Source organism: Haemaphysalis longicornis, unplaced genomic scaffold (genome assembly GCF_048455015.1).
Source record: "Haemaphysalis longicornis isolate Haplotype H1 unplaced genomic scaffold, Haemaphysalis longicornis Haplotype H1 scaffold_12, whole genome shotgun sequence".
Taxonomy (NCBI): domain Eukaryota; kingdom Metazoa; phylum Arthropoda; class Arachnida; order Ixodida; family Ixodidae; genus Haemaphysalis; species Haemaphysalis longicornis.
Window position 1 is genome coordinate 23,115,416 of NW_027526225.1, and position 21,285 is coordinate 23,136,700.

The 21,285-nt window shown below is 51.7% G+C and overlaps 1 protein-coding gene across 3 annotated transcripts in view; it reads right to left on the reverse strand.

Annotated features, from left to right (window-relative positions):
- Positions 1–245: 245 nt before the first annotated feature.
- The window catches only part of LOC144162492 (uncharacterized), a 269,103-nt gene continuing 248,063 nt past the window's right edge, over positions 246–21,285 (reverse strand). For all 3 annotated transcript variants that reach the window (XM_077693051.1, XM_077693050.1, XM_077693049.1), the window contains exon 2: positions 246–20,145. In XM_077693051.1, coding sequence (XP_077549177.1) covers positions 15,335–19,735 — 4,401 coding nt within the window. In that variant the 5' untranslated portion in view covers positions 19,736–20,145 and the 3' untranslated portion in view covers positions 246–15,334. The remainder of the gene's footprint in view (positions 20,146–21,285) is intronic.

Below are 21,285 nucleotides of genomic sequence, written 5' to 3' on the forward strand. Positions count from 1 at the left end.
TTTCTCAGTTTCGATATTTTTTTCGTGTCGCCGGGTAAGGGAAGCCTTCTGCGTATCTGCCTGCACTGGAATTACTGCTCTGCGCATGCGCATGTCGGAATGTCGCTCGCGGAATATTTTCCCCGACATATGCGGTCCTACCCCTAGCCATTGACTTAACGCTATTTCTCCCGTTTGGTTTGTTAAATCTGCTTAAATGAACGACCAATCGCCAGTTAATAATTTTACAAGGAGGCTTACAATGGCCTTTTCTCGAGTACTAAACTGAAGGCTGACCTGCAATCGTTATTCGATCCGAGCCTCCTATAAAAAATTTAATATCATTTTTTTCTTCTTGTATATACCCAACGGGCTTATGATAGCACTCGGAATATATTAACTTGGTTTGTTAGACTAGTTTAGATGACCGGCTCCCTGATGACCATTACTGAACTTGTAAATGAAGCGACGGAAAAAATTAACGTCGCTCTGGACGGGTGTCCAGTTTCATAGCCATACTCACCTTCGGAAACGAAGACGCTGATTCTAAATTTGTACTGCTTTTTTATGCCTCAAACCATGGAATCGTTGTATTTTTAATACCTCAGATAAATATAATATTGCATCGCTCCCATATTTGACACCAGGTTCGTAGTTTCGGTTATGATCACTCTATATGGGCTAGCACGATACAGTTAAATATCCTCGGGAGCTCAAGCTCGTGCATTATTAAATGTCTGCCGATTCGCGTCTAAGTGGGGGAAGCCTTACTCTCCCATATGCCGTGGCTCTCTTCGCACCCTCAAGGGAATTGCAGGCGTTCTTGAGATCGTGACCCCGAGTAGACGTCAAAAGTGACGTCACGACGCTGACTCCGAGATTTTGCGTTGCTGAAACCGTCATTCGGGTGCATGCTGTAAAAAAACAAGAACAACCTAGATGCCAAACCAGCACAGTTCGTTCACACATTTCCAGGCAGTTCTGCGCACCGTGCATAACGAACAAGTAAATGGGCAGTCAGGCAAGTGTTCACCCAGATTCATGTCTCAATAGCGTGCAGGGTAGCGACAACTTTGCTTCCTTCACCATGCAGTGTAGGCAAGACCACGGCATTGAACTTGGCTTCGTGTTGCTGAAACACGTCTGCCGCTAAAATCAAGGAAGAGACACCGAGACACGCTTTTTTTTCTTCAATTTTTCTTCTCCTTTTTTTCCTTCAAATGTGGCGATTTTATTTATAAAAATATGTATAATATGTATATAACACTCTTTGTGGCCGGGTTTGTTCGTTCCCTCACGCCACGTTTGTGTCTTCCGCAGTAAAGACGTGAAGAAGGAAAAAAATATCGCAGGAAAAGGTAAATATGAAACGAAAGTGCACTGGGATCTGTGAAGAAAATACTACACGCGAACAACAAAAAAGTACCAAGAGCTACACTGGGTCCGCTCCATTTTGATTCTAGTGTCACACCGGAAAGTTGCGACCCACAGGTGAACGACCCTAGCCCGTCGTACCACCAAGTTCGCAAGACCGAGAACAAACAGTACACATAAGGTGGAACAAGACAGAAAAAAATGCAGGCACGCATTCAGGTTCACTTGCGCATGCTGTCTGTATACGTAAAGTCCGAAACAAGCAACAACAAAACACAAAACACACAGAAACATATAAACACAATCCAAAGCGTCAGAAAAATTCGAGCGCTTACAAAACGGGGAAAAATACGATCTGAAAAAATGGTGCAGTGTCTAGGCGACGCCGAAAAAAAAAAACACACTACGGCGTAATCAGTTTTCACATAAAAGCAAGGTGATACATTCACAGGGGAGTCGTCATTTCCGATTATTTTTGTTCGTAGACAAAATGGAACCTATAAAAACCTTTCTTTGTACACAGTTACCGTAAACTCTTTCAAAAAGAACCACCGGCAAGCAAACCAAAAAAGAACTTGTCACTGGGCAACACAAAAAAAGCGCGTTCAAAGGCTGTCGTCGAATTACGGAAATTATACGAGGAACTACATCGCCATGAACATTATTTGTTCTCCTAACGAACACACTTCCACTCCTAAAGGCGAAATACATAAGATGCAATAGCGAGGTGTTAATTTAGTGAAACAAACTCAAAACCAACCAACTTTAACTTCGGCCGCTCCCAGCAGCGCAGGATACGCACAATGCTCGTTATTTAAGTCGGTTCTGTCTAGTTTCCCTGGGGGCTATCGAATCTGAGCTTGCTCATACATGAATCCGCCCTGATCTCAAGTTTGAAACCGAATCGAGACCTTTTCATTTTTTTAAATCCTTCAACAGATCTCGGCGTGTTCTGGATTTGTCCGCGCATGCGCATTTAGACGCTCCTGTCGACTGCTGCTCCCGGAACAAGGAAAGTGAAAAGGTCTCTAAACTTTCTCGAGAAGTTCGAGGAAGAATTTGAACGCAATGACGGTGTTTCTAGACATCTGAGTTTACTTTTTTTTTTTTTTCAGTTTGAAAGCATGAAAAGCGAAGTTACGCTGGTGTAGTCTCATAACCGTTGCGTTACTCTTTTGGTAAGAGAAGACTAGATGACGTGCCTACAGACCGTATTCTGAAACCTAAAGAGAGGAACGGATGGTGGGGGAAATGCAACCGTAACCACACCGCACGGTTCTGTTAGGAACACTTGCAAGAGACGAGAACTAAATGAACTGTAGATCACAAGAAAGTAAAACAAAAATCGACTCGGAATTTGAGTCTCAGATGTATATATATATATATATATATATATATATATATATATATAGTGTGTGTGTGGTTGCGTGCACGATAACAGTTATGAAATTTATTTCCGGTCTATACAATGCGTGGGCTGACACATGATTACACGAGTAAGCTTCCAAACATGAAAAAAAAAAAAAAAACGAGGGAAGGGGAATGAAAGCGAAACAAAGGGTCCTGTATACAAAGATATTTCCTTTTGGAAATGAAAAAAAAACATGTTCGAACAAAAGGTATTTACACGAAGGGGAGATAAAAGAGGGCAATAATGGAAAGAAATTGAGACATTTAATGCCGTATTATATAAATGTAATAAATAGGAGATATACGGGATATAAAGTTTCGTGTTCCAACGCCGTGCTTGGTGGCAGGTGTTGTCTATGTGGGGTGACTCTGCAGCATTAGGTGAGGCGGGATGGTATTTATCAAGTATGAAACAAAACGTGTCCTCGCATCCAGCGTGCCGGCGCTGAAACCAAGGAAGTGTTTTTTTCTAAAGGAAAATAACCGCATTTAGTCATACTGCATCTCGTCCATAGATGTATGGTTTAACCATGGGGCCAGTGCGGTGAGGGGGAATGTCCGAATTGTTTGGGTGTCGCGCTCTCTGTCGGGAAAACGTCACTTGAACCACCGCGACCGAAGGTCGACTTAACGAAACGAAAAGTTGGATAATTTACGCGCAATTTTTTTTTTCCCAAGTCCAGAAGATTGAAATACGACGAGTCGTTCGGCGATTTTGGCCTCAAAATCCGAGCACGAAAAGAAACAAATTGAGCAGCCTACAATTTCTGTTAGTTAACAACACACTATGGTTGTAAAAGATGCTAGTTTATTTGCCGGGCCTGCACAAATTACTCCACTTCTTGCCAGTCTTCGAGCTCCAAAGCAACAATTATCAGCCAGATATTACGTTTTCTTTTCGTTTAGATTAGCCGGTCAGCCACAGGATTGAGTCTTGATAGATTGGTAGATCGATCCAGATTGATTGTGCTAGAATTAGGTCGGTCTAGTGTCGAATGTTAGAACTTCGGATTCAAAGTTCCGTAAGAGGAGTGTTAAGGGTTTTCTTCGTATTAAAACGCCCGGAGGGGATTAACTGCTCCTCTTCATCGTGTCGCGACACTGGTGTAACGACAGGGAAGTCGTCCATTCGACTCACGCGAAATATCTATAAACACCCATTGTGCGGGGGTGAGAGAAAGAGGGCGGGAAGAAAGACGTGTTGCAGTAATCCTCAGAACGTCGGCACAGCCTCTGCCCCGCACTAAACACGAAAGAAACAATACGCCTAGTAAGAATGACGTAAAAGAACAAGAACAACGACGAGAGGAACACGGTGCCGGCTTAACTACAGACGAAAACAAAAAATCGCCGCGGTCCTTCATGATGCAGCATCCTCTCGCCTGCCGCGACGTCTCCGTCACTAAACTCGTGTTTTGATTGGTTGCTCGCCATCGGGCCGCCGCGCCGTGATTGGCCGGCCCTGCACAGCTCGGCCTGTCAGGTATACATTGATACAAGCAGGAGTAATATAAAAGAGGAGGAGGCTGTCTATGTACGGTAGATGTTTTTTTTTTTTTCCCTCTCTCGTATATTTCTCGTTAGTCGGTTCCTTCCCTTCCGCTCCCCTTTTCCACACCGCAAGATCTCCGGCCGGCGTCCACCCTTTCCATCGCATAATCTCTTTTGATTGGTCGCTTTGATTGTTTCCACTGCAACGAGGAGAGAAAGATCTGCGCACCTGGGCTCCTACTCCCCCCTGCGGCATTACCTCTTTTATTTTTCTGTGTGTGAGTTGCGGCGGGGCTTACATATACCCTACCGTTTCTCTTTAGCTCACGTATTCGGCATCTGCTGCTTAAAACTGGTTCGTCCACATCGTTGGCAATGCGCCCTCCCTTCCCTTTTTCGATGTCTCACACACGGGGACTTGCTTCGATCGGATCGTAGACTCGTTTCCACCACCTTTTTCGTTCGTTTCGTCTTTCTCCGCTTTACGTTCGGTCCACTCGCGTGTCGTCGACGACATCCTCGCAGAAAAGCCGTCGCTTGTTCTTGCTGCTGTCTTGATTCGGCGCCGTTACGATTCCACGACGTTCTCGTTTTATTCGCGGCCGCCCCCCTCTAATCCCCGTCGCGCACTCTGATAGGTTGTGAGTCGATTAAGTTCCGCGGTATAACAGCCGAAACGTCACCTCCGAGCCGGTTTTATCATTTTCTCCCCCTACACACGGCGGCAGTGGGGCAGAGCCCACTTACGGAACGCCCACTCCCAATAAAAAAGAGTGGGAAGAGTGGTGAGCCCTTGAGGCTGCCTTTTTTTGTGTGTGTGTCAACTGAAACGTCGCCAAATCCGCTTATTCCTTCTATTTTCCGCTGAACGAATGGCTAGGACGCGTGAGACGAATGTTCGTCGTCGAGGTGCCAGTGCTCAGATAGCTTATAAAGATTAGAGACGCGCTCTGCGTGCTTTTAGATGGACACTAGGATACACAGAACGGGGGAGAATAAACTGGAATAAAGGGCGAGGAGGCGAGATGGAGATAGGAGCAAGGCGATGAAAAACTCGAATTACGGCACCGAGGCGAGCCCGGTCGATCTATCCTGATTTATGTCCCTCGAACACGGCCTGTCCTACGTTATTTTTAATCTCCTTGCTGAAGTAGGGCAATGCGATGACAGCCCCATTCAACACTGGCGTTGTGCGTCTCTTCAAAAATTGGCTTGTCTATTAAGCGCTAGAAATGGGACGTCTAACGCATACTGTCGGAGCTCAATGAAGGCGAGCACAGGGAGATGATAAGAAAAGAAAAGGGACAGGTAGGGAGATAGCCGCAGCTTTTAGAGGGGAAGGAGGCGCTTCATTCTCTTCACAGTTATGTCCGCAAACTGTCACTTAGTCGTTTATCCCCGTCGGCCAATATACAGCAACAATTTTTCAGGAATACACTTAACCGCGAAGCCCATTTTTAGCGTATGTTGTCTCTTCTGCAAAATTCAGATTATCGTAGTTGTGTCGCGATGTTTACTAAACGGGAAGTTTTAGGCCACCCTCAAAAATAAGCACTTAGTCGGACCGCTGCTTTCGCAAAGCTAGAATAAAGGAAAGACAAGGTCAGCGTGAGAGCTGCGGCTGCCTGTATACTCTACGCGTACCACTGTATGTTGAGCGTGTAGGGAACGCAAAAAGGGACGCTGCTTATACTAGCGAAACGCGTGTAGCCTCAGCGAAGGAGGGAAGAACATAACGCTAAAGCGATCACGGGAAGCTGAGGAAAAGAAAAGAAAGGTGCGGTACTTCTTTCGCAGAAAGAGAGGGAGGAGGAAGAGAAAGTGCATCGAACGAAACCAACACGGCTTGTCCGAGTGGGGAAACGAGCGTTTACGCGAATCTGCAAGCTGCGCAAAACACGCGCGGCCTGTTCCTTCTGCGGTCCTGCTCACAAGGAAGATAAAAAGAAGGCAGGAAGAAATACAAGTGGCTCGGTAGATTGCCGATTGGAGGCCAGTCGATCCAACGAGACAGCCAGCCGGCAAGCCAGCTGACGGCCCGTCCCACCCGCGCTGCTTGCTGTTTCTCTTCGCCCAAACAAAAGTTAAACCGCGGACATGTCGACCGCGCAGTACGGACGCAACACGCATAACGTCGACGTTCGGTCTTCGGCCGGACAAAATCCATGCCGAATTCCTCCGCACGCTTCACGTCAAGAGCCCGGAATGGTGGAGAAGAGGGGAAAACGACGGAGACTCGGAGGGCCTTTTTTCTCGATCGTCGCTCGCGGAGACAAACAGTTTAGTCTGGGACCTTTCAAATTGATGAGAAACGGGCCGAAAGAGAAAGGCCCCCGTACTTCGCCTCCCCTTCCTTCCACTACCCATTCGTCCAACATCTTCCTGTCAGCCCTGCCTCTCATTCTGTCCCGCCCTTTTCTTTTTGTCGCTGTTTTGGATTCTCCTCTTTGTTTGTGTTTCTGTTTTATTCCCGGCTTTGTCAGCCTCTTGTTTTCTGACAAATGTTTGGATTGTCCCCTGCCGCTGGCCTCCTCCGAAGAACGCGCCCACAGAAGCTCCGCAGATTCTCCGGCTCTCTTCTCCATTTTTGGGTGTCCGCGCTGAACCGATAGGCTGCAGGATTCTTAGGAGGTTCAGCGCGTGCATTCGTTGACTGTTATAGGCGCAGGAAGAGGAGGAGGGGGGGGGGGGGGAGGAGGGGGGCAGAGGGTAAAGCGTCAAGAGCTCTCGGAGGAGTAAGAGGAGGAGAAGGAGGGGTTAGGAAAAGAAGTAAGGAAAGAAGGACAGGAGCCTGGGGAGGATTGTTGACGATATGCCATCACGGGTGGTCCCCTCCCCAGCATGGGGCGACGGTCGAAAACGTTACTCGAATACGGCGCAGTACGTCTCTCTGGTAGCTAGCTCCTCGTCATTTTTTCTTTCGGGGGCTTTTAGCAGACTTGGGCGAAGGGAAGGCGCGGCACGATTTTCGGATATTTCCTTCCCGGGCCGGCAGCAGTTGTGGGCGTTTTTTTTTTTTTCACGCTGCGAGAAGGGCGCGTTTGTTTTCCAGCCGCGCGGTGAATAATTCGCCGCTGTCGAACTTTTCCTTCGTGACGCGTCGCAGTGGGAGGCCCCGGGGACAGTGCGAGACGCGAGGTTTCTCCTCGGCACGTGGGATTGGCAGAGACGACAGTGGGGACTTCATTTGTTCCGCGTGTTCCGCGAAAGGATGCATTGGGCCTGCCAACGAGAGCCGAGAGTTAAATGTCATTTTTGTATTACTGAATAGGCGGGGAGAAGTTGTGGTAAACAAAATGGTACACTCAACCTTCGTGGATGAGGTAAGCAGTACGTGGCGTTGTTGTAAAAGTTTACACTCTGCTTCTATACTGTCCAATTAGGTTTGGTGTAGAGCCTGTAAAACGAGATAATTTGATTTACGCGGCATTTGGGTAGCTTAGCTTGACAGGGTTTGCCTCAACTAGATCAGATTCTGAGGAGCTTGTGGCAAGTTATTGGCTGCACCGATCGCCACCTAATTTAAGACAAGTTGTGACATGGAGGGTCCCACAAATAATGTCGTGCAAGAGCGGAGTAAGTGAAATTAACCCGAACGACATGCTTCTCGCCTCTGATCAAGCTAATCTGTAAGCGAAAGTAAAGCAGATACAGCTTATTAGATCGTATCTGTGGAAAACTTGATTTTCGAATATGGTGCAGGCGGGATGTAAGGCCACATTTTCCTTCGGTTCGGTTTTAGGTGATTGAAAACAGCTGCTTTGTTAGTTTTTTTCGCTGCGCCTGCGAATATGTTTAATTTTTGGCAACGCGTCGGCAACTACGCGCTCGCACTACGAGTTAAACGCCCTGTACGTCCACACTTGAGTTGTTCCCTTCAGGCGATGTCCTCCTACCGACGAAACTGATTCCGCCTGCCTGCAAAGAGTCACTAACGCCCTCGGGGGTTGGAGTGAGAGAAAAAAAAAAAAAAACAGGATACGGATACGTGAACACGGAGGAGGGTTCGCTGTGAAGATCTTTTCCAGCTGCCAGTGAAATTTGAAACAAAACGAAAACGAAGTGGGAACGGTATCCTACGAGCAGCGCGACGATTGAGGGTGACGTGGAAGGGGGAGGGGGGTAAAATAAAACGAAGAGAAAGGAGGTTTGGCGTCGTACTGAACCACCGCACTGCCCCTCAACCTCGTATCGATCTGTTCGCTGGCCTTGCAGAATTAGTACGAAACAGGTGGTTCTCTTTTGGTGTCTCGCTAACAAACACGAGCGCGCATACGATTGAAAGACTCCTTCCCCTCTCTCGCTCTACCGAAGCACCAAAATATGTGGCGCTTTCCGCGGACCACATAACTAAGCGTCCGCCTTTTATAATCTAAAATGGTACGAAAAACTGACTTCGCTATAGGCGATACTTCGTTAGAAGCGGTTATGATGTCCTCCCTATACTGTGTGGACCATGAAACACTTGCAATAAAGCGAGGTTTCGAGAAAGGCGGTTCCGTTATAACGAGGGGTCACTGCAATTACGAAACGATCAGTGCATTACCGTGGTAATTAGTAAGTCTAATATAACTGCAGCGCTCGGACTTCCCTGGCGTTGCTACGCGGCTCAATTTCAACCAGCTCCATGACGACGGCAACTGGACTGTACCATCTGCGCTGTTGTGCAGGGAAACAGCATTAACGTCTCCTTTCGGCAAATTTTCGCGCGCTTGCAGTTGCGTGTAGTGTGTCTGGCTACAGCGCGCGTTCCCGGTACCCGCCGCGCCCGCCGCGCCGCCTGCGGGAAGCCACGGGCGGTAATGCGGACGGGCCGTTTATTATTTCAAGGTCTTTTCGCCTTATAAATTTCGGCAGCTGTGAAAACAACGCCAACGCGGACGCACTGCCGCTTCGGGAAAAACGGGCAGATTATGCGTAACTCGCGACGGAAAGAAGCGAGAAAAAAAAAAAAAAAGACGTGAGAAATGTGAGGCAGAACGAGAAGCGGACGTTGAAATGGAAAAGAGAGAAAGAAATGAAGCAAAAGAAATAAAGAAGAAACGAAAGAAGGAAGGCGAAACGGCATAGAAACGACTGCTTGGGGTCTTTCTGCGAGGGTTCCGTTTGAGAGGGCAGCGCGGTTAAATGAGCACCACTCCACTGCCCAATGCCGGCTCACGCCCCTGGGGGCCGCTGTCATACTAGTGGAGGCGTTAAAGCGCCCTACTGCCTTTAGCTGGCGCTGCAGCTGGTGCCGCGAAGATAACGCTCTGTCTTTATCTTTTGCTTCTGTTCTACGGGTTATGTACGCACGCGAGCAGCCTTCCAAGCTGGGAACTATCGCATTTATTCGAATAAAACTCCCTTCATTTTTTTGTCTATTTCCTTTTTTAGGATTAGGTGGTCAAGTTCCATCCCGCAACAAAATTCGCAGTCAATCGATTGAGCCGCTCTGACTTTAAGCATTGCCTAAATGTATGTTTTATTTGTCAGCGGGTAACTTTGGCGATCAAACTATAATGGGCACGGTGAACAAATGTGGTTCGTTAACTCAGATGCAATTGTCTATTACGAGTAGGGACTCTGGCATAGATTGTAAGGTGGTAACGCCAGAAAATTTCGACAACTCCGGGGGAATCATTTTACAGGGGTCTAGAGCTAAAGCTGGAGGGGCACTCATGTCTTTGATGTAAAGATGGAAGGCAGGTGAGGAGCTTAGATGCTTTCTCTTTAATCTATTTTTGCGCTGCATAAGAACCACCCATAACCTTAATCCAGAACCCAGCCCTCGCGAAAGCGTCGTCTCGGAACATCCTGCTAAGGCTTCTACAATTCGGGGTTTTGTTTGTGTTGTTCATTATCTCGTCTTGGCCCCTTGGTGTCGCCTTCCTTCACACCGCCTTATCCATTTTTTAAGTGTTTTATTTTTTCTACACTTTAGAACGGGGACGAACGTGACCGCATGCTCCACTCTGTGGGCCGTTTCTCTTGCCTTCCCGCCTTATCGGTGCCGGACAGTGAGGGGACGAGAATTTATGCGCCACTCAACGGTAACCTGATCCGCTCTCCCTCCTCTAATTTGTTTCCTTTAATGGATTTTGAATGAGACTGGGCCTCCTTTTCTGCGCTTTGCATCAGTTCTTTTTTGCTCAGTTTCTTTAATTTTCCCTGCCGAAATCTTCACCGACTTTATCTTGCGTTTTTTTCCCTCTCTCCCCCACTACCTTTCTACATTAGGGTTCCCAGTAACGTGATACAGAACTTCAGTGGGCATACAGACTTCGATCGCGATTTCATTTGGCAAGGGACGAGGCGGGTGGCGTGTTAGAGGGAAAGAGAAATTTAAAAAGGAACAGAAGTGGAACGAGAGCGAAGCCTTGCGGAACACCACGCATGAAGTCCTAAAAGGCGGCAGCGCAAGTGCGTTTTCTCTTTTTTCGTTTGTAATTTTTTTGTTCGCCTAAATGTTGAGGTGGAGGGGGGAGGGGGAATCGCGTTGTTATTCCGTTTCGATCGCTTCTCACAGACTGGCGTCTCGTTACTTTCTCTTCTTTCATTTGTCTAACTTTAGCTGGTCTTAACGCCCTCTCAAAAGAGCTTAGCTTCGTGAAATCCCAACCGGAGTGTACACTTTACACTGGACAGGGGCGCGAGAGCTTTTCAGAGTAGTCCGGTGTGCTGTTCGAGTTTCTTTTTTTGAGTAGTACCTGTCTGACTCCCGCTTTTATTTCCTCGCTCTGCTCAGCGGAGTCCCCGGCCCATCCACTATGCCGGCGCCCCCTCCCTATGTCTCCCATTCCGCTTTTAGCGATACGCTCAGACGCCCCACAACGGGCTTCGATTCTTCAACGGCACCGACAAAGAAACGAATTGGGTCTACACGCAAAAGCTCAGTGCGGACAGGGAACAAGAAAAAGAGAATGAAGGGAGAGAGAGGGAAAGAAAGAATTTTTCGTGACTGTATAGGGATGGGAACGCAGAGCGGAGTGTGTGACGCGCGCTGTTTAAATTACACCGAGACCTGGCTGGGGGGTTCTTTCTTTCTCTTCATCAAAAGGGAAGGGGCCGAAAATTGTAGGCGATTCGAGTCCCCACGAAATGAACAAAAATATCATAGGTTTGGACAAGCCGGCGAGTTGGCGAAATGTGAGGGAGAAGCCTGGTGGGTGCGCTCTTTTTAAGCGGGGTATCGATATTTACTTTTTCATTCTTGCTTTGAAATACGTTTCCTTTTTTTTTTTTTTCGAGGCGGTTTTACTTAGTACGCGCTACATACGGGCACTGCGCCTCCCCGTTGGGGTTCGTTTCCCAATCGATGGCTCTTTTCCAGGACGATTATGTGATTACTTTATCTCGTATTTTCGTTCATCGTGAATTTAACGTCCACTTTATTTTTTTTTTTCGGTGGATAGCTTTAGCTCGAAGGTTACGCAAATTTAACGGCACGTTCGCAGGTAACTTTCTACGTTATCTTACGCTGCCTTATCCACAAGTTGTTATTACTATTATTGCGTCACAACCGATATATGTAACTGGAATGCAAAGGTTCGGTAGGCCAATAAGACCAACGTCGCTCTGCCGATGAGACAGATGATTTCTAGAAGAATTTAGATTTTCACTTTCTATATTTAGCAAAGATATGCAAGAGCGCTAAAATTCATGTAAATTTTCACGGGATTGTTTTCGGAACAGCCGCAGTTCTATAGGTCAGCAACTTTTAGAGATGCGCGAACTATTTTCTAATTACCCAGTGCTGACTGTAGGAGCCCAGGTACGAGGTCGTTCGGAAGCCGCCGTGTGACAACATGGCGGACATTGGAATGCTTCCATTTAAGAAGAAAATATGTATCCGAAGAGGACGAGACTAGTTTACATCGGTGATCAACAACAAAAATACACACCGTGGTTTTCGCACGCCATAGTTTGTGGGTAGTATAGAATGTGCACACGAAACAATCAATAGATGAAATTCGACACTGGGGGTGCAAAAATGCGCCACGTGCAAGATGGCATACGCAAGACAAGCACTAGTAGTAATCGATCATACTCAACATGCGAACAACCAAGACCACTACGAACACAAAATATAAATACACAGACACTTCGCCCTCATTCGTGCACGGTTTCAGCAATGACGGCAGCCCCCGCATTTCGGAAGGCCGCCACACTCGCGAACGTTCCCAATGTTCGCACCCGGCCGGAGGTTCACACAGTAGAAACATGTTAGACGCCTCTTCACACTTGTGACCTTGAATGTGCTGCCTAAACCGCCAGGCACTGTCGTGACGTCAGACCTGTGACGTCAGAGCGAGTACCAACGCCTTCGGGCCGCGCACTTCCCTCACAGGGGCGACATTAACGGTTTTTGATTTCTTTACTCTTGCAATAGGGACACGTCGGAATTAAAAGCAGCTTTTTTTTTTTCCTAAATATCCTGGGCATTTCTTGATCGGAAGTCAGTGACTGTATCTTTGTAGCGCTCGGCCAATTTCGCAATCCGCTTTAGTGTATTTCTAAAAAAAAAGAAACAGTTAATGTTGAGATACGTCTACGCTATCCATCGGTAGTACTCAGCAGTGACTCGAAAGCCGACAACTTACTGTATGGTACTTTCACCTGCAACAGAGCCTTGTTCATAATGGTCATCAGGTAGCGGCCACACTCTGTGTCTCTCGCAGCTAAACTTCCTCGCTTCATTCGCGAACTAGGCCATTCTCTGCCTCGTGCCTTTTTCGAGGCAATGGGCGCGGCAAAAATACTCTGTACGACTAGCTACGCTCACGGACATTCCTTCTTTCCCGCACGTCGAGGCGTGCGACGATATTGCACTTCACATCTATAGATAGCCTGCCTCTTTCCGCCAACTCTCTCGTCTTAGTTTCTACTCACCGAACTAGCTGTCACCGTTCGTGCCTGAAGATAAATTCCAGGCAATTCCACAAGCGCTGCCACTGTTTCTTATCTGCAAGATCCGTTTCCTATACATCCTATGCCAGTAGCTCTTTTATTTTTCTATTTTTCAGGGACCCCGAGACGAAGCCGTCTTTAGTTTGAGAGCGATAGTGAGAGTCGATTATACCACGCGGCGAAGAATGGTCGTGTAACAACATTTTGATTTGTTTTCGGCCTGCTCAACGGCCCTGTATCACAACGCGCAAAAAAAGTTTTTGATTTTCAACGCGTCGCCTCAACTGCGACGCAAGTTCGCCCGCGGCATCGACTCCGTCACTTTCTCTGTTCACAAACCGCGCTCGGGGTCCCTAAACGCATTCTAGGCTGACACAAGTTTTCCGTAAGGTTATAGTCCAAGGTTCCAAAAGCCTTTTCACCTTGCAGCCACCCGCGTTTAATTTCTTTTGCCGGATACAGAACTGAGCCAATTTCAGGCCTTGCTTCAGTGAATTTGATACTTGGGTATTTTTTTTTTTTTGCCAGTGGCAACCTTGTCCACCTTGGGATCAATTTCAGAATTTCGTCGTCCCGAACACGACGGCAAGGAATTCTCCGTGAAGCTTTTTTATCCACCTGCATGCGTCTTAAGACGGGCTCGTCAGAGAAAACATCGGTAGAAATAATGTCACTGTACGAGCCAGCCTTGAGAGGCAACTGCACGACTCACAGCGGGCCAGCAGTTGGAACCTCGGAGAGAACCTTCGCACGGAAGTCTGCCGAAACGTCTTCAAGTGGTCCTGCGCAGCGGTTTGTAATCTAGAGCACACGATCGACAGCTGCTCACGATCTGAACGCCATGCGTGTTTCGGCTGCAGTAGAGATGCAACACAGCTTCGCAAGACGAATGATGGAACGGGCAGACTGACCTTGTCGGAGTCACCGCGAGCGCATTCGACGCACATGAAGGCAATGCAGGGTACGGTACGAGGACAACAAAGATAAAAGAAGAAAAAAAAAAAACAAATGGCACGCCGATTAATCCCCGGCCGTCTTTTAGAAGAGGCTGCAGGTCGACGGGGCCCCCGTTGACATCGCGCACAGCGGGGAGACGACACATTCCCTGGCGGTGTGGACGACGACGGGCGCTCCCGGGGGCTCGCTGATCCGCCGAAAAGCGGCGGGTGGGGCCCGCCGCCTCACTTGGTCTGTCTGATTGTACTCGAAGAGCTCACTCGTTGCCGAGGAAGGCGGAACGTCGTCGAAGAAGGCGCGGGACAGCTACGCAGAACAGCAGGGCTGCACACGCGCACTATGGAACGTTGATGGCACCTCCGAAGGAACACTTTCCGGAGGCCCCGAACAGCGAAACTGGTGCAGCGAGTTCCGAAGTCCCCGAAGAATGATGCGCGGTACGGACGTGTCCCACGGCTGCGGCGAGGAAGGTAGCCCCGCGCGTCTCCGACCGGTGGAGCCCCGTGTTGTAGTTTTTTGTCTTGCATCCCTGTCGCTGGGGCCCGGTCGGAGACGCGCCGGCCACCATCTCCATTCTTGCGCGGGCAGCGAACACGACAGTGTTCCCGTGGTAGGGGGGACGAGAGAGAACAAAAAACGTTCTTGTAGCACGCGCACGCACGGAACAATGGCACTGGTCGTGCCTCACTGCACTGCTGCTGATCACTGGACTTGTGGCTGCTGCTGTAGGTGTTGCTGATATGCTGTGGTGGCTCCCCTGCGAGAGTTGAGGAGCCAGAGGTCGGTGCCCGCCAGGCTTGCTTTGCATTTGTTTCTTCCTTCTGTTACAATCTTCGCGGAGAGGGACGACGCGAGGTCTGCCAAGGACGACGGAAAGAGAATTGCACGTATTCGATAGGAGGGAAGTAGAGGGCGACTAGCGCCGGTCATCCTAGTGTTGCCAGTCGTATGACGACGAAACTTCTTCGGTGCGTTTCCTTGCGGTCACTGCGGAAAGTTTTTTTTTTTCGGCGTTGTGTCTCTTTAATGCGGCGTATGTCTTCCGGATGTGTCCTTTCAATGTGTGTGTGACCTATCGCGGGGCTCGCATCGAAGAACTTGCCGACACGCACGACTCCCACGGTGAAAGAGCGAACGACGGCCGCCTGTGTGTTGTCTCCGGGCCGTGTTCCCCCGAGAGGTGCGATGGCGAGCAGGACAAGTCTTCGGAGGCTTGCCACACGGCGGACCCGTCTCAAGCGGGCGTCAGCGTGAACGCCACGGTCATGGGCTGGGACACCTTCTGGCATACGGGCAGGTAGACAAGCGACGGCACAAACGTGTCGTTCTTCGAGTCTTCCGACTCTGGCTGCGCGATCAGGAACGGCTGCATAATGAAGGTGCCGGCCGAAGGAGGGCTCTGCGGCATGGCGTACGTCATGGGCAGCTGCCCCTTGGTGGGCGTGGGCGTCCTGACGGGCTTGCCCTCGTCGTCGACGGTGCTGGCCCCGGTGGGAGCCTCCGGCAGGCTGCTCTTATCTTCGGCCGCCTCCTCCTGGTGCTGCTTCATGATATGTATCTTGAGGATGTTCCACGCCCTGGTGGCGAAACCGCAGATGCGACAGCGGAACGGCCGGCCGCTCTTCACGGGCCTCTTGGCGTCGTGCGCCGTGTAGATGTGGTTGAGGCAGAGCTCACGCGAGCGGAACTTGCGGTTGCACTTGCTGCAGCGGTAGCGTTTCATCTTGGACGGCTGCTGCGCGGAGAGAGGCCCGGACGAGGCCCGCGCCGGGTCCGTGGAGGACAAGTCTTGAGGCTGCTCCTGCGCCTTGGGCGGTCTGGCGGAGGCGGCGCTGAGCGTGGCCGAGGCCAGGCCCGCTGCCCGGTGGTTCAGCAGGTGGCGCTGCAGCGAGTGGTTGTAGCGGTACGCCCTGTGGCAGATGCGGCAGACGAAGCGCTTCTCGCCTTCCAGATTGACTCCCGTGTGCCTCTTTTCGTGCGCGTAGAGGTTGGAAAGCCATCGCGTAGAATAGACGCAGTAGGAGCAGTGGTAAATGCGGGTACTGCCGCTTCCGCCGCCCAGCGATGCGGAGGCGAGCCCGGGCCGCTTGAAGAGGTGCGGGGCCCGGTCGGCAGGGTGCGGCGGAGGGGCGCCGTTCAGCTTCACCGGCTCTTGGGCCACGGCAGCCAGGGCGTCCGAGGCGGCCGGCGAGCAGTTCATCAGGCCGAGCTCCTCGCTCGTGGTGCGGTGGTCTTTGATGAGGTGAATCTGAAGGGCCACCTTGTCCGGGAAGCCCTGTCCGCAGATGATGCACAGCTTCGCAGCGCCCGGGGGAACGCTGTCCATGCGGCTGTAGACGTTCTCCTTGAGCATGTCGCTGTGGTCGTTCACCATGTGCGTCTTGAGCCACTTGATGCTCTTGAAGCGCCTGTCACACAGCGGGCAGATCTCGGTGTAGTGGTTGAAGCTGCGACTGTTGCCGTCGCTCACTTCGCCCGGCTGGAAGGCGCTGGGCAGCTCGATCTTCTCCGGCGCGCCGCCTGGTCCGCCCCCACCCGAGCTGTGGTTGGAGTTCTCTTTGGCCGGGTCTTCGATGATGCCGTGCGTGTTCTGCTTGTGCACCTTGAGGAAATACTTGCTGCACAGCTCTTTCTGGCAGATCTCGCACGTGACGCCGCCGATGATGCTGTTCCGCGCCGCGTCGGCCGGATGCTCGTCGAGGTTGATGCCGTGCATCTTGAGCATGTGGGTCTTCATGAAGTACTTGTTGCACAGTTCCTTGTTGCAGATGTTGCAGTAGTTGCGTCCCGTCACTTGGCTCCTGGCCTTGTCGGGCGTCGGCACCGATGGCAGCGGCAGGGACGAGAGCGGCGGTGGCGGCAGCGCAAGCAGAGGCCCGTTCATTTTGCTTGGGGCGCCCTTGGCTTGGCCGGCATCGTCCTTCTTTGGAGCCGCCAGTGGCGAGTCGCCGTCCATGCAAATGCCGTGGATGTTCTGCTTGTGGGTCTTGAGGAAGTACTTGCTGCAGAACTCCTTCTGGCATATCTCGCAGAAGGCTTCCGAGTCGAACACAGGCGAAGGAAATGCCACCGCGGAGAACGGGGGCGGCGGCGGGAGGTCTCCGGAGCCCCTGTGCTGCTGATTGGCTCCCAGGCCGGCCGGCGAAGAGGAGCTCGGAGCCAGGCTGCTGCCATCCTCGTTGAGGAGAACGCCGTGTTCGTTCATCATGTGCGCCCGTAGGAAGTACTTGTTGTCGAACTCGGTGCGGCACACGTTGCAGACGACCTTGTTCTCGTTGGCGATGGAGGCCGTCAGGTCCCGTATCATGCTCTGCAGCTTCTGCAAGTCCTGGCTGGCCGCGTCCTCCGTGTGGCTGGAGGAAGCGGCGCCGCCGGGTGTCTCCTGCTGTCGGCCGGACCTCGAGAGGTCTTCGCGCGGCGGAGGGCCGTCAGACCTGACCTGGATGGCGTTGCTGCCACCGCTGGGCGAAGGCGGCTTGGACTCGTCGTCCTCTTCCTTCACGTACGGGACGTTGTGGGTGTAGAACTTGTGCATCTTCAGCAGGTACGGGCTGGAGAAGGGCCTGTTGCAGATCTCGCAGGTCAGGTCCCCTGTCGGCTCGAATTCACTGGCGAAGGTGGACCTCAAGACGACTGCGGATTCCGGACTGGTCCCACCTCCTGCTGTTCTTGAGGGAGTCGTCAAGTTCTCAGGTGTCTCCTGTGGAGTCGTCATGGCGCTGACGTTGGTCGGCGTTGCCATGGACACCGCCGGCGGCAACAGATGATGCGACATCGTGTGCTGGTGAGGCGGCGCCAGCGCAGAGTTTCCCTTGAGCGAGGATGACGACGACGACGCCTCAATGGCCGGAATGCCGTGCTTGTTCTGCTTGTGGGTGCGGAGGAAGTATTTGTTGCAGAACTCCTTGCAGCAAATCTCGCAGAAGGCCTCCGCATTGATGACGCCCATCTCTCGAAGCTTCTCCGGCGTGAACACGGTCGTTGAACCGCTCTCGGTGCTCGAAGAAGAGTTCTGGTTGAAGAACGCCGGAAGCGACTTCGGGTCTCCGCCGATGGAAGAACTGACAATAGGAGAGTTGCTGGACGCCGACGTCACCATCGTTCCCGTCGGCGGCGTCAGACTCGGCATGCTGAAGCGCCCGTTAACACCCGGATACAGGCTTGAAAAGTCCATGCGAAACGGGTCCGAATGCGGTGGCGGCGGTGGGGGCGGCTGCTGCTGCTGCTGCTGTGGCTGCTCCGGAGGTACTGAGCCGCTACGTTTGTCATTTGACCCACTAGCCGCGGACCCTACCGGTTCAGTGGCTGTCATGCCAGTCGGGGACAAACTTGTCTTGCGATCGACAGAATTCTCGGCAGAGGTGTTTGGCGGTTGCTGCTGACTCATCGGGTCCACGATGCCATGAATTTTCTGCTTGTGCTTCTTGAGGAAGTATTTGTTGCAAAACTCCTTCTGGCATATCTCGCAAAACGACTCCATGTTAATAATTCCCTGCCGTCCAACAAGGCCTGGGTCGGACATGGGCGACTGGAGCATCTGGTGCATGGAGAGCGTGCTGCTCATTCCCGGAGGGAAGAAACCCGGCGCGTATGGTGAACTGACCAAGGACTCCACAGAGTATATGCCGTGCTTGTTCGCCTTATGGGTCTTAAGAAAGTACTTGTTGCAAAACTCTTTGTTGCACAGCTCGCAGAAGGCTTCTGGGTTGAAGATGCGCATGTTCCCCGTGGGCGCGGCGTTTCCATTGGGAATGGGCGTCGACGCGTTCTGTCCCTGCTGCAGCACAGGGAAGAGGAAGGGCGCCATGGGATTGGGGAACATTCCGAGGGGCACAGGCAGGCTGCCGGGCTTGACTTCGTTGCCACTCTGCGAGATGGGAATGAGCGGCGGCATGGCTGGAAACGGGAACGGGTGGTTCTTGGCGAACTCGGCTGTCTCGCTCACCGTCGGCTTCCGGTCCAGGAAGGGCGGCGGGTTTTGCATGTCCAGGGAGCTCGGCGTGCCAGAGTTCTTGTCCCCAGCGGCTGCAGCGGCAGCCGCCGCGGCCGCCGCAGCGGCGAAAGCTCGGTTGTAGTTGGCCTGTTGCTGGAGCTGCTTCTCGAGGAGCTTCTGCACGTGCTCGTCTTCGATGTGCAGCCGCAGCTGGTCGTCCGTGGCAAAGCCCGCGTTGCAGTGGTGACAGCGCAGCGGGCTGCCCCCCGATGATTCCCCGTTAGCCTCGTCCCTGCGCCGCCGTTTGCCGGTCTCGAGGTTGAGAACGCCCGAGTCGACAACCGTGTCGTCGCTCTGCGCCGCCGGGCTCGCCGCCGAAGGCGCGACATCTTCCGTGCACTCCTCGTCAGCGGTCACGCCGATCGGATCCGTCGCCCCGGCGGCGACCAAGTCATCCGGACCTTCTGGGAGCACCACGGGTGACGTGTGGTAGCGGACGGGGTTGCTCTGCTTGCGCCGTTTCTTGGCGCGGGGCTCGTCGGCGCCCGTGCGTCCCGGGTCCGTCTGGTAGGCTAGCGGGTCTTCGTCCCCGGACCCGGAGGCGGCGACGTCGGCATGGCAGGGCGCTGCAGGGGGCGACAGGTCTCGCGGCGGTGGGGACATTGCCGCCGTCCCGTCGGCTGGGTAGCAGTCAAGGTTCATGGGTTGCAAGCAGCGGCTGCGTCAGGCGGGTGCTGCCGGGGGGTTGGTTGCCTCCTTCCTTCCGAGTCCTGCTCTTGCCGGAAGAAGCGCTCGCTCGCGGACACAACCCAGCAGCGACCTGTTGCGGTCGCGTCGTCGGACGGAGCGCACACGCGCTCTCTGCTTCGTGGCTCGGCCGGACAGGCGGCGCTGACTACATGGCGGTCACGAGCGGCACCGCTGGCTGTCGGCGGTTCGAATGGGCTGCATGTCGTCTCCCTCCCTGTCCTGGGCAGACTCCTCTCGCGCTGTCTCTCCTTCGGTGTTGTGGTGCGGTTGTAATTCTTCGTCGTCGTTTTCGTGTAGTTTACAGTTGCTGTGGGCCTGGCTTACCCTTGAGTGTTCTCGTTCTCTCGCGCGTTCTTGCTGGCCTGCGCAGAGAAAGAGGAACAAAACGCATATGAGCATTAACATCGGGAAACGAAACGCAAGTAGACGCCACACAAGCACAAAAACTTTCACCCGATTCACATTTTTTGATCAGGTATAGATGATTTCGATAATCTACAAGATGACAAGGTAGCATCCTCAGTACGGCGTCTTCGCGGATCACCGAGCTGTAGGCAAAAGAGTCGAGAACTGTCGCAAGGATGCATGGAAGATATTATGAGGGGTTGCAAAGCATAACGTTAAGCAGATACAAGGCAGCATTATAGATACCTTTTACGAAGCTAGCCATAGCTCCGAGTTGCCGGGCTTGTCAGGAAGATGTTTTATCACACACCAGAGCTGCGCCCAGTTGGTGAATGGTTGCACAACTACCTCTAAACAGGACCCCAACACTAAAGCCTACCCGAATTCTTACACGCTCATTCTCCGCGCGCGCAACGTTATGAAAATAATGCAGGAAGCGCAGAACTGCTGAAGGACCTCATGCTGACTTTACGACTTTATCTCAACCTCGCCATTTTTCTCGGAGTCAGCTCAAGATTGGCCTCACTACTTAGGTTCATGCGCAGTTAAGAAAGCTCGCGTTAATCACGGTACGAAATCGCAAGCCTCGGCTCACTCTTCGGCACCTCACCAGTTGTGGCGGAAATTATAACGTTAATTCGAAGGTGTCATCGAGCGTTATGCGTATCACGCACGTAATGCGGACAGGGTTCCTCCTCAGGGTTAAGTATAACATTGTCGGGGCACATAATATTAGTATACCGTTCAAAATACTCCCCTGAAAGAGGAACAAGGCGAATGAGAACTTGTTTCTAGGAAGTAAATATGTTTATTTTAAGCGAAAATAACTCAACAAGGAGAATGGTTATTTTCACGCGCTTGCGACCAAAGACAAATGAGAGGGGCGGTCTTCCAGGAATTGCAGAACCGGCGCTCACGTCTGCAGCAAGCCACCAGCGCAGTAAGCTAAGCGTGATACTTTTTTTCTTGATTGTTTCATTATTAGGACATTTCGACATCACCGTCGCGTTCGAACGTTGGACATCGCCTGCTCGCGGCAGCCTTGTACACATATATTTGCGAAATGGGAACCAAAACACATGCACCAGGAGCGGTGA